We start from the raw sequence: 12871 nt of genomic DNA, 5'->3' as shown, positions 1-12871 counted from the left end.
CCCTGGAAGAACATTCCTATACTATGGTTGCTCTTCCAAAAGGCTGAGACCATACTGACCAAAGTGGCAAACTCAGCCTAGACTGGCAGAGTCTTGTTTGCTAAGGGCAAAGCAACGAGACACACACAAGACACAGCCAAGGGAAAGTGGGGATGCCAGAAACGTAGGGCACAGAAGTCTTTTTTTTTTCTGAAGTTTTGAAGCTCAAAACTGTGTCCTAGAGACTGAAAAGTACCAAAGTGGAAAATGAAATGTTGTCCTTCCAGCTTTCAGTAACCTTCATTGGAACATTGTAGCATCAATGTTAGTATAGGAGCAAGGTGGATTCTTATCTTGATAAGAAACTGGGAGATGGGTTCATCCAGAGAGAGCAGAGGTAACAGAGAAAAGTGGTCACCCAGTCTGTGTTTAGTCTTGACAATGTAAAGGAGATTACGATGTGAGCAGTGAATGCAACAATTAAGAAGTCCAAGCTGCTTCACCAGGATTCAGGTTTGAACAGTGAGGAAGGAGGAGGTGAATGGGCAAGTGGGTATATCTTCTGAGATTGTGTGAGAAGGTGCCAGATAGCCTGTTTAGTCATTCAAATCATGACGCCTGTTAGAATGTATCACTGTTGCAAGGGATTGCTGATAATAAGAACCTACAATAAAACAGAATAAACTTCCGTGACTAAGCCCACTTAGAAACAGATCAAACGTCTTCATCACGGAGACACTTGTATCACACAGCCTTCGTCATAAATAATAGAGTGAGATTACTCTCATTATACCTCATTAGCTATTCCAGGTGAAGATGCTATTGACTAGAGAAAGGAAATTTGACCTCCAGGATTTCCTTTAACATTATGTGATAAAGACTTGTCACTAAAATTAGCCAATCAAAATTAGTACATTGAGAATGCCAGTGTGATTGTTAATTTTATGTGGCTTCAGTCAAGTTAAGAATCAGGAGTCAACCAAAATAGAAGTGGTGAGAAATATAAAATCTTCACTTGATTCAATCTCTCTCTCTCTCTCTCTCTCTCTCTCTCTCTCTCTCTCTCTCTCTCTCAGTCAACGCATGCACACTCATGCGTGCGGATGGGCGCGCGCGCGCGCGCACACACTCACCTTACTCCCATAAGCTACCTGATTGTTTTTAATGATGTAGTTAAATCAATATAGATTTGGGATTATTCATAAAATGGAGAGGAAATCAGAATAAATATTTTAACATCATGGACTGTATTTTACAGGCCTCCCAAGTATGGAGAAGAATGCAGGTGGGCCAATGAAATGGAGCACCATGCATTGGTGATGGGCTCATCTGCTCTCACAACTCAGGCCCACATAACTGGCTCATTCCATTGCTGTTCAAATTTAATACAGAGCAGGAAAGGCCTACACCTCAACATGTAGCATGACAAGATTGTCTCTGTAATCTGCTGACCAGTCAAAGTGAGGTGGATGTGTATGATTTCTACTTTGATTTCCAGTGTCAGTTGGAGGTGCTCCATTATAGTTCTCCGTTCTTCCTTCCACACTACCTGGCTAAGAGCCTTAGAAGATATGGTCCATCACTTTGACTGCTAACTCCCCGAGTCAAAAAGTGTGGTGCTGGAAAAGTTGAACAGGTCAGGCAGCATCTGAGGAGCAGGAGAGTCGACGTTTCGGGCTGGTTTCAGCCCAGCATTGGCCAAGGATCCTGATGTCACTCCCAATGCTGCAGGGTTACCAGTCAATAATTGTCCAGCAAGTCCTTGAGATGGGACATTCCCCTGTAGGGCCATAGAGGTCTAGCCTCCGAAAGATGGGCTGAGAAAGGGTAAGCTAGCCAAATGGGGACAGGCTTGCTCTGACATTTAAGCTGATTGCCAGGAGCTTAATGAGTTTTTCAAATGTAGACCATTATTCTATGAGCAACTATTGAGGTACGCTATAAAAATTTTAAAAAGATTGGAATGCAAACTTCTTATTGCTGAGACATCATAGACCAAATGGCATCCTTCTGTGATGACCAAGTTCCTATGTTTGTCACACACATATCTTGCCAAAGTGAAATGCCACATATCAAGTAATATTCTGAATAAGCACTGACTTGGAAGAGTTAAGCTATTTAGGGTTACAATGAAATAGAGCTTTATTTGCCCTATCTGACCAGAAGACTCAGATTTAATATAATTACAGAAATAATTGACGGTTGCTTACAAGAGATTTGTCAGCTCAGTGGTCTGATGTAAGATGTATAATTCCCTAACAAAATTATTTTGAGTCAGAAGTTAAGGGGTTGTTAGGTAGCAGGGTGAAAAAAGGAAAGAGGAATGTTCCAAGGTATATGAACCAAGCAGAAAGTGGAATATTTGTGGTGACTTTCAGTCTCTAATATGCCACCACCCTCATTACCAATGTATGTATTATGTTTCTAGGGTAAAAGTGGTCCTCCTGGTCCTGAAGGAAAACCTGGTCCTCCAGGTGCTGAGGTAAGAAAACAGTTTTATTTAGAACCTGTTGCACTATTGCAGGATTTGTCTGACAAAAGCTGACACTGTGCAGAAAACTAGACTGACTCCAGTCACCTGAACTAATTTTCAATTTTAGGGACCAAAGGGTTCTAAAGGATCAAGTGGTGACCCAGGGTTTCCAGGGCCCCAAGGACAACCAGGAACACCGGTGAGGATTTCTGACTGATTTCTTTCCCTGAAAACAGAGTGGGATTTGTTTTTGTTTAGAATGTGTTTACAAACTTGATGATGACAGCCTTCTTTTTATGAAACATTATTGAAGGCCTGAAGGGGAAATTCTCAACCTGCATCAGACCTGCAGTGGGTCTCCTCATTTCTGGTTTCTTAGCGGGCAGAGTTATTTTCCAGGCTCCTGCATAAAGATGATTGATTACATCACAACATTGAAGAGATATCGCAAAATTACTGCATGGTACTTAGTTGTCACTACAGGACAAATATTCAAAACTTTAGAGTTTCAAATGAATTTAACATCCTCACAGCATAATTATAATTTCCCTATGATAAATTTATACTATACGCTGCCAAAAAAGTGGCCAATTTAGCTTTTAATTAGCACTCAATAATGTCACGGTCTATCAGTCTGATTGAGTTGTCCAAATTACTGTCCAGGTTCCTTGATGTATAACATGTTCTGAATTTTTGTATTCTCCTGTATGATGCGTTTTGTTCCACCCAAAGATATCAGTTTTCAATCCTGATACTTGTCTATAAAACTCTTTCTGTGTTCCTTCTTGCGAGTTGATGTTTGTCATCCTGTTTTCTTTCATGAACAGGGACAGCAAGGAGAGCCAGGATTCACGGGAAAAACAGTAAGTAAAGTACAACATGTTTTTTACTCATAGGATCCCTAAAGTGTGGAAACAGGCCATTTGGCCCACTGACCAAATTCCACACCGACCCTCCAAACAAAATCCTACCCAGATCCACTCCCCTGTCGTATCCATGTAACCCTGCATTTCCCATGGCTAATCTACTTAGCCGTGGATGCTATGGGCAATCCACCTAACCTGCACATGTTTGACTGGAGGATGAAAGCAGAGCATCTGGAGGAAACCTGTGTAGACGTGGGAAAAATGTGCAGATTCCCCACAGACACTCACCTGAGGGTGGAATTGAACCCACATGTCACTCATGATAATAATTTGTTCGTGGTCATTATTAAACTAAGCCACAGATTACATGATGTGTTAAAGAAGTATTGGCATAATGGTGATTCCACTGGACTAGTAATCCAGAACCCCAGGCTAATGTTTCATGCCGGGCTATTTCAGTAGAGCATGAGACTCTTAATTTCCAAAGGTGCTGTGGTACCCTGATAGTACCTGACAGAGGTTTTTTGCATGGAGCCCAATTTTATCACATTTCTAAATGGTTGATTAAAAATAATTATATCTCCTCATTATATTCATGATGCAAGTTTTAAGGCTGCATTTACTCTTTTGTGCAGGGATCTCCAGGCAAATCAGGTGATCGGGGGTCCAAAGGAGAAAGAGTAAGTGATGCAATGATAAAGGAAAACTGAATATCATTAGGCTGCCGAAGTAGTCAACTAACCAACAAGCTGAACAGCAATGTCAGATAAGTAAAATCTCCAATGTAAGAGGGTCAAATTAAATATGTGATGCAATTCATTGCAAAACCAAGTCCATTGCTACTGTGGGCAAACATCACTCCCCTGGAGACATTAAGAACATGAGAAGTAGGGCAGGAGAAGGCCATTCAGCTTCTCAAGTCTGCCAAATCATTCAAAAGATCACAGTTGATCTATCCCAAACCTCAACTCCTCTTGCACTTCAGCTCTCGTAACCCTCAACTCCATTGTATTTCAAAAACCATTTTCTATCTGAATACTTAAATCATCAAAACAATTAGATCAAACCTGGAAACTGTATGGGCTGTGTGGCTCATATTACATGGTTTAATGTTGATATTCACCAAAGCAAGAAAATATACAATTTATATTTTTAAAAATTATAAATCTATAACTTGTTGGTATTGAGAGGTTAAGGAAGATATTTGTAATTACTGCTTGGAAGTTCAATGTTGCCTAGACAGAGTGCAGAAGAGAAAACCCAGACAGAGGATGTCAAGCTGCTCTCAGAACATACCAATTTCATTTCCATCAAATGCGGGACATTCTGTAAATGATCTGCAATCCACATCACCAGATTACGCTGGGCTTCATCTGAATATCTAGGCATTATTCTGGCTCAGGTTCACAATTATTCCTATGATTGGCAAGTCATCTCATCCGAGCCTCGTTCCTCCTACATCACCACCAGAAATACATTAACTGGTTATACAAAGTGCTTGTATATTTTATGAAATCCTAATGTTCATAATTAATATGTCATGAAGTTATACATAACAATAGTGACAGCACTTCAAACATAATTGAAATGTTGCAGAGCATTTTGGGACATCCCACCAAACATGGGAAGATGCTTGAAAACATACACATTAGGTCTTTCTCCATGTCATCTTCAACCATTAAACTTTCCAATAAAAATGTAGAATCTAAGGAAGGGAAGTAAGTAATGTTGTGAGAATTATTTTTAATGAGATACGGAACTCTCATTTTTTGAGATTTATGCCTTTTGCTCAACTTTGTCTCCAAAAATAATTCAACTCTCTTCCAAGGTCAGATGATTAAAAATACTGGAAATGTAATCTCCTTCAGTTGTTACATGTTAACCTGTTGTATGTTAACTTGTCAACATAACAAGAATATTTCGTCATCTTCATTGCCCTTAATGGGCTTTGCATGAAGATTAATCAATTGCAATACATAGGTATTTACTGGTAGTAGTTAATAGTTGCAAAAAAGAAGCAACATAGATGTTTTAATGATTAAAAGAAAAGTTCTGTTCTGTGTAAGACCATTTCTGGATATAAATAAAATCAATATTTTAGGGACTCCTATGTTGCAGTGGTGGTGTCCTACCTCTGAGCCAGGAGCAAGTTTTCTTGGTCCAGAGAAGTGTGATATCATCAGTGAACAGGTTAGAATCTTAGAGTCATGGAGTCATATAGCATGGAAACAGGCCTTCAGCCCAACTTGATCATGCCGACCATGTTTCCTCAGCTGAATTAGTCCCAATTGCCTGCATTTGGCCCAAATCCCTTCAAACCTTTCCTGTCCACATACCTGTCCAAATATCTTTTAAATATTATAATTGTACCTTCCCTACCATATCATCTGACAATCCATTCTATACACGTACCACCCTCTGCATGAAAAAGTTGCCCCTTAGGTCTCTATTAAATCTTTCCCCTCTCACCTTAAACCTATGTCCTCTAATTTTGGACTCTCCCACGCTGGGGAAAAGACCTGGTCTATTTACCCTATCCATGCTTCTCATGATTTTGAAAACTTCTATAAGGTCACCCCTTAGCCTCCAATGCTGCAGGGAAAATAGCGATCACAAACCCGTTGTACTCTTAGTAGACAATGAAGAAGGTTATCTATAACACCAATTTTGGTGTCATCTGGAAGCTTACTAACCATGTCTCTGATTTTCTCATCCAATTTTTTTTACACAAAAGATCAGCAACAGTGGACTCGGCATTGATCATTGTGGCATACCAATGGTTACAAGCTGCCAGGCTGAACAACAACCCTCTACCACCAACCTCTGTCTTCTACCATCAAGTCAATTGTGTAGCCAGTTGACTAGGTCTCCCAGCATATTATGTGATCGAACCTTACTAACCAGTGTATTATGCAGAACCTTGTCAAAAGCCTTGCTAAAGTCCATGTAGACAATGTCTACCATTCTGCCTTTATCAATCCTTTTGGTCACCTCTTCAAAAAGCTCAATCAAATTTGTGAGACACAATTCCCCTTGCACAGAGCCATGCTGACTATCCCAAATCAGTCCTTGTCTTTCCATATACATGTATATCCTGTCTTCCAGAATTCCCTCCAACAGCTTCTTACCCACCACTGATGTTAAGCTCAATGATCTGTAATTCCTGGCTTTTTCTTGCAGCCTTTCTTAAACAATGGCAAACATTAGCCTTCCTCCAGTCTTCCAGCACCTACCCTGTGGCTATTGATGATACAAATATTTTTGCTGGGGCCCCATATTTTCCTCTCCACCTTCCCAGGATGTTCTGGGATACATTTGATCAGGTCCTGGGAATTTATCTTCCTTTATGCAGTTTAAGACTTCCAGCACCTCCCCTTCTCAAAAGTGGACTCTTTTCAAGACAACACTGTTTACTTCCTCAAGTTTCCAAGCAGCCATATCTTGCTCCATGGTAAATACTGATAGAGTCATAGAGATATACAGCATGAAAACAGACCCTTCTGTCCAACCCATGCTGACCAGATATCCCAACCCAATCTAGTCCCACCTGCCAACACCCGGCCCATACCCCACCAAACCCTTCCTATTCATATACCCATCCAAATGCCTCTTAAATGTTGCTATTGTACCAGCCACAACCACTTCCTCTGGAAGCTCATTCCATAAACATACCACCCTCTGTGTGAAAAAGTTGCCCCTTAGGTCTCTTTTATATCCTTCCCCATCTCACCCTAAACCTATGCCCTCTAGTTCTGGACTCCCCGACCCCAGGGAAAAGACTTTGCTGATTTACCCTATCCATGCCCCTCATAATTTTGTGAACCTCTATAGTCTCCCATCAGCCTCCAACACTTCAGGGAAAACAGCCCCAGCCTGTTCAGCCTCTCCCTATAGCTCAAATCCTCCAACCCTGGCAACATCCTTGTAAATCTTTTCTGAACCCTTTCAAGTTTCACAACATCTTTCCAATAGGAAGGAGACCAGAATTGCATGCAGTGTTCCAACAGTGGCCTAATCAATGTCCTGTACATCCGCAACATGACCTCCCAACTCCTGTACTCAATATTCTGACCAATAAAGGAAAGCATACCAAACGCCTTCTTCACTATCCTATCTACCTGCGACTCCACTTTCAAGGAGCTGTGAACCTGCATTCTAAGGTCTCTTTGATCAGTAACACTCCCTAGGACCTAATCATTAAGTGTATTAGTCCTGCTAAGATTTGCTTTCCCAAAATGCAGCACCTCGCATTTATCTGAATTAAACTCCATCTGCCACTTCTCAGTCCATCTGGTCAAGGTGAGAAATATTCATTTAAGATCTTACCCATCTCCTGTGGTTCCACGCATAAATGACCTTGTTGCTCTTTAATGAGCTCTATTCTCTCCCTAGCTACTCTTATGCCCTTAATATATTTGTAAAATCTATTTGAATTGTCTCTAAAAGCTATCTCATGTCCCCTTTTTGCCTTCCTGATTTCCCTCTTGAGTGTACTCCTGCACCCTCTATTCTTTTCAAAAGGTTTACTTGATCACAGATGCCTATATCTGACATAAAGCTCCTTTTCTTCTGACCAGAGCCTCAATAGCTCTAGTCATCCATTGTTCTTTACTCCTGCCAGCCTTGCCCTTCACTCTACCAGGAACACGTTTACCCTGAACTCTCATTATTTTGTCTTTGAAAGTCTCACACTTGCCCAATGTCCCTTTACCTGTAAACAGCCTCCCCCAGTCAACTTTAATGTTCTTGTCTAATGTCATCAAAATTGGCCTTGCCCCACATGAGGACTTTAACTTGTGGACCAGACCTATCCTTTTCCATAACTATTTTAAAGCGAATAGAATTATGCTCACTGCCCCTACGAGCACCTCAGTCATTTACTGTGCCTTATTTCCCAAGAGGAGGTCAAGTTTTGCCCATTCTCAAGCTTTGGGTCATCTACATATTGATTGAGAAAGCTTTCCTGAACATAGTTAACAAATTCCTCCCCATCCAAGCCTTCAATACTATGGTAGCCCCAGTGTCTGTTTGGAAAGTTAAAATAGTCTGCTATTTCAATCCTATTATTCTTACAGCTATCTGCCATCTCCCTACGCACTTGCTCCTCAATTTCCCGCTAACTGCTGGTGGATCTGTAGCACAATCATATCCCCTTCCTATTTCTCAGTTCGACAATATGGCTTCACTGGATGATCTCCCAGGAATACCCTTTCTAAATATTGCCATGATGTTTTCCTTTGTCAAAAATGTCACTCCCCCTCCTCTATCCTTCTATCCTTCCTAGAACATCTGCACCCTGGAACATTGAGCTGCCAGTCCTGTTCTTGCCATGCTCTTGCTGTCTGGTCTGTTTAACTTGCTCTCTTTAACTTCTGCATTAGCCTTAACCTTCTCCTTTGTCTCACTACCATTTAGGATCACACTCCTTTGCCAGTTAGTTTAAACCCTTCAGTATAACTCCAGCAAAACCCCCTGCCAGGATATTGATTTCCCCTCCTGTTTGTGTATAACCTATCCCTCTTGTACTTGTTACCTCTGCCGCAGAAGAGATCCCAATGACCCAAAAATCTGAGTCCCTTCCCCCTGTAGCAGCTCCTCAGCCACCCATTCATCTCCCCTGTCCTACTATTCCTAGTTTCACTAGCATTGGCACTGAGAATACTCCAGGGATTTCTACCCATGAGGTCCTGCTTTTTAACGTTCTGCTTTCCTTCCTACAATCACTCTATCGGACCTCATCCCTTTTTCTACCTATATTGTTGGTACCAATATGTACAACGATCTTTGGTTTACATTCTCCCCTTTGAGAATTTACTGCAACTGCTCTGAGACGTCCTTGACCCTGGCGCCATAGAGGGAACACACCATCCTGGAGTCTCGCTCGCAGCCACAACGACACCTTTCTGGGCCCTGTCTAGACAGACCCATATCACAGTTGCTCTGAGCGTGGTAATAACTTGCCATACCCTGTTTTACAGCAAGGCTATCTGTGGTGCTATTTTCCCCTGAGAGACCACCCCACCACCAACAGTATCCAAAACAGTGTACTTATTTGAGAGGGGGACAGTGACAGGAGACTCCTGCATGACCTGCCTACCTCTCCTGGGGGTCACCCATCTACCTGAAGCTACTATCTATCAATTCTCTGCCTCCTGTATGCTCCTCAGTGCATCCAAAATGCCACTCCCATCGATCCATGTGGTCTGAGAGGAGCTGCATACTTCCTGCAGGTTGATTGGAAAGTAAAACTAAACAGGAATATTCTATGGCTCTTGTGGTACAGTGACAGTGCCCTTATCTTTGGGCCAGAAGGCCTAGATCAAATCTTACCTACTTCAGAGGCATATGTTTGAATAGGTTAATTAAAATGCTTAACTTAAAGCAGCTAAGTACTATAGCTATTACCACGTTCAGGCCAGAGGCTGAGGAGGGATTTGGAATTCCTAACTGCCTGCTCCTTTAGAACTCAGATGAGGTGGAATTTTATCAGCCAGATGGCAGTTAATCTGTGAAACCCATTGCCTTAGAGAGCTGTGGAGGCTAAGTTCTTGAGTGTCTTTAACTTAGAGATAGATAGGTTCTTGATTAGTAGAGGGATCAAGGGTTACGGGGAGAAGGCAGGAGAATGGGGTTGAATAACATATCAACCATGATCAAATGCTGAGAGACACAATGGGCCGAATGGCCGAACTCTGATCCCATATCTATGCTCTTATGGTCTTTTTTTCTCCAGCTATGTCCTGGGAAATGGAGCATGTGGTGTCCACTGGTGCCTTTGAGGCTTTCTGAGATATTGGGAGGGGGAGGGGGAAGCTTAGGCACAGTCAAGGAAGAGAAAAACAGAAATATTTAGGGCTCTTGTGTGCAGTGTTATGCCTCTAGATGTGGCCAAAATGCCCAGGTTCAATTCTCACTTGCCCCAAACATATGTCATAACAAGTCTGAAGAGATTGATATCCCATATTTTATTTCCACTTGCAAAGCATGTTATTTCATTCACAGAAGTAATCAGAGGGAATCATCTTACCAAGTTACTGATGCTAGCAAACAAACTATTGTCTTGTTAAAGAATGGTCAGGAACTTGATGGCCTAGAGATGACCAAAGACAGAGAAACATAAGAATTTCAACAACACTTTTTCACATTAACGTTTTTTTTAAATTCACATTTAATTTTTGTTTTCTTTTTGGGCAGGGTGACCCAGGTACCAAAGGTGAAAAAGGAATCCAGGGGGACAAAGGACGACCAGGTGATCCGGGTCCTCCAGGTATAAAAGGACACACTGGGATAATGGGTCCTGTGGGACCTCCAGGAGAAAGAGGCCCAGTTGGGTTACCAGGCCAATCAGGTCCTCCTGGAATACCTGGAGAAAGGGTAAGCCCCTGAATAAGTCACTCGGTCCAAAAGCTAGTGCTTCCAAATAAACTTGTTGGACTATAACCTAGTGTTATGTGATTTTTAACTTTGTTCACTGAATACTGTTCTCCTTGTTGCAGCTGTTTGAGTGTCAAGCCAACTCTGATGGGAAAAACAAAATCCGTATACTTGGAATTGGTTCAAAATTCTAGGTTGGAATTGAGCATTCCAGTAAAACCTGTTTAAATCTATCTCCTCTGATCAACTTTAGACGTGTTAGTGACGTCAAATCAGGAATTGTTTCATGAAATGAAACTGGCCACCAAACAAATGGAATAGGAATTTAAGTCCAATGTCCCATACATTTTCCTTCCACTGACATTTGTATGTTTAGGTTCCTGTTATTTCCTGCCAGAAGCAAGGTTCCCAATCAGAATTGAAGTTTGGTAAAATTATCCCTCGTACATTGGTTTAACATTGGCTCGTATGCTTGGTTTTACTTTTTCTAGGGTGAGCCTCCATCTTCTGAGGTCCTAAGGAGACTTATAAGGGAAGAGCTGTCAAAGCAGCTCGATGGTAAGTTTCTACATTTTCTGTATTATTCTTTTGGAAAATATGATCCTGGCCCCAACGTTCCAATCCAGCATAGATTAATTACAGAGATGAAAGGCTGGTCACATCAGGGAAGAATGAGCAGTTTAGGCCTGTATTCGATGGATAAGAGGATATCTAATTGGGGTATATAAGATGCTAAAGGGTATTGACAAAAGAGATGGGCAGTGGATCTGGGGTAATCTAGAGGTCATGCTTTTAGGCAAAGGGGTAGCAGGTTTAAAACAGAGGTGAACAGGAATTACTTCCCTCAAGTTGTCATGATCTGTGGAATTCACTGCCCCAGAGTGTGTTAGAGGCAAAAATAGTGAATAAATTCCGGGAGGAGATAGACAGATTTTTATTTAGTAGTGGGTTAACTTGTGATGGGGAGCAAGCAGGAAAGTGGGGTTAAGGCCAAAATGATCATATCAAATGGCAAAATAGGCTTGAGAGTCTGCATTACCAATTCCTGCTCCCAGTTCTTGTGTTCTTATCCTGACATTCAAAATGTTGCTATGTAGACTGACTTTGAATCATGCCTTTAGCGGCAGAAAGGCGAAGAATAGGATTCATAGCATTATCCCAGACCTTGAGGGTGGCACAGTGGCTCAGTGGTTAGCACTGCTGCCCCACAGAGCCAGAACCCCAGGTTTGAGTCAGTTTTACCGTATGGTATTCAAACGATTGTCTACCCTGGGAAATAGCAACAGTATGAAGACAGGTATTGGTTGACTCCTCTTGAGTACCCGATGATTGATTTCAGTTTGTAGCACTTGTTCATAATTCTTATAAAGATCATTTGACATTCAAATTATGAAAATACATCATACAAATTGATAGATTTGATGAGAAAAATGACATTTCGAGCACAACATTCTCAGGTTTAGAGTGAGGTGATGAGTAAATTATTGGGAAGACTGCAAGATGTTAGTTCACTGCTTCAAATGGTCTACACATGATTCAAGGTCAGTCTACATACCAACAACATTTTAACTGTCAGAATAAGAACATAAGAGTTAGGAGCAGGAATAGGCAATTCAGCCTCTCAAACCTATTCTGCTATTTGATATGATCATTTCGGCCTTAACTCCACTTTCCTGTTTGCTCACCATGACATATTAACATACACTGTGAATTATTGACACATAATGCAGCATTATTCCTTGCACTGAAAGATTTGCTACCCAGACTATCAGAGCTATATCTGTAAACCATTGATGTGAATAATTCTCAACATTATTGTTGAAGGCTATCATTTCTGACAGTGTTCTTAATAAAACTAGGTAAGAATAAATCATTTTAAAGCAAAAGTCAAACATTACTGTCATGCTTCAGTATTGCTGATGGATCATCCTGCACACGCAGTTTGTTGTGTTCTATGATTCTGTATAATCTGGAGGTCACACTAGGTTTACTCTCTCTTTTGCTAGTTGGAGGGTATTCCACCTGCCTTGTACTGCTAAGGACATTGGTACTTCCATCACATCTTCAGGAGTTGATTGTAATGACTCTTTATTATCACTGTTTATCACATAAATTGGTATCACTACCAAGCTGGTATCAGTTTGAAAGTTGATGACAAATATCAGGAGGATCTTGATTT

The 12871-nt window shown here is 41.3% G+C and overlaps 1 protein-coding gene across 1 annotated transcript in view; it reads left to right on the top strand.

Moving 5' to 3' along the window:
* Nucleotides 1-12871, top strand: part of col22a1 (collagen, type XXII, alpha 1) — a 277290-nt gene that overhangs the window by 257936 nt on the left and 6483 nt on the right. Inside the window, exons 56-61 of the mRNA XM_060824058.1 lie at nt 2408-2461; nt 2580-2651; nt 3280-3315; nt 3954-3998; nt 10513-10692; nt 11184-11250. Coding sequence (XP_060680041.1) covers nt 2408-2461; nt 2580-2651; nt 3280-3315; nt 3954-3998; nt 10513-10692; nt 11184-11250 — 454 coding nt within the window. The remainder of the gene's footprint in view (nt 1-2407; nt 2462-2579; nt 2652-3279; nt 3316-3953; nt 3999-10512; nt 10693-11183; nt 11251-12871) is intronic.

Source organism: Hemiscyllium ocellatum, chromosome 4, assembly GCF_020745735.1.
Source record: "Hemiscyllium ocellatum isolate sHemOce1 chromosome 4, sHemOce1.pat.X.cur, whole genome shotgun sequence".
Lineage (NCBI taxonomy): Eukaryota > Metazoa > Chordata > Chondrichthyes > Orectolobiformes > Hemiscylliidae > Hemiscyllium > Hemiscyllium ocellatum.
Note: the sequence above shows the minus strand (reverse complement) of the source record. Positions and strands in the feature narration are given on the sequence as shown.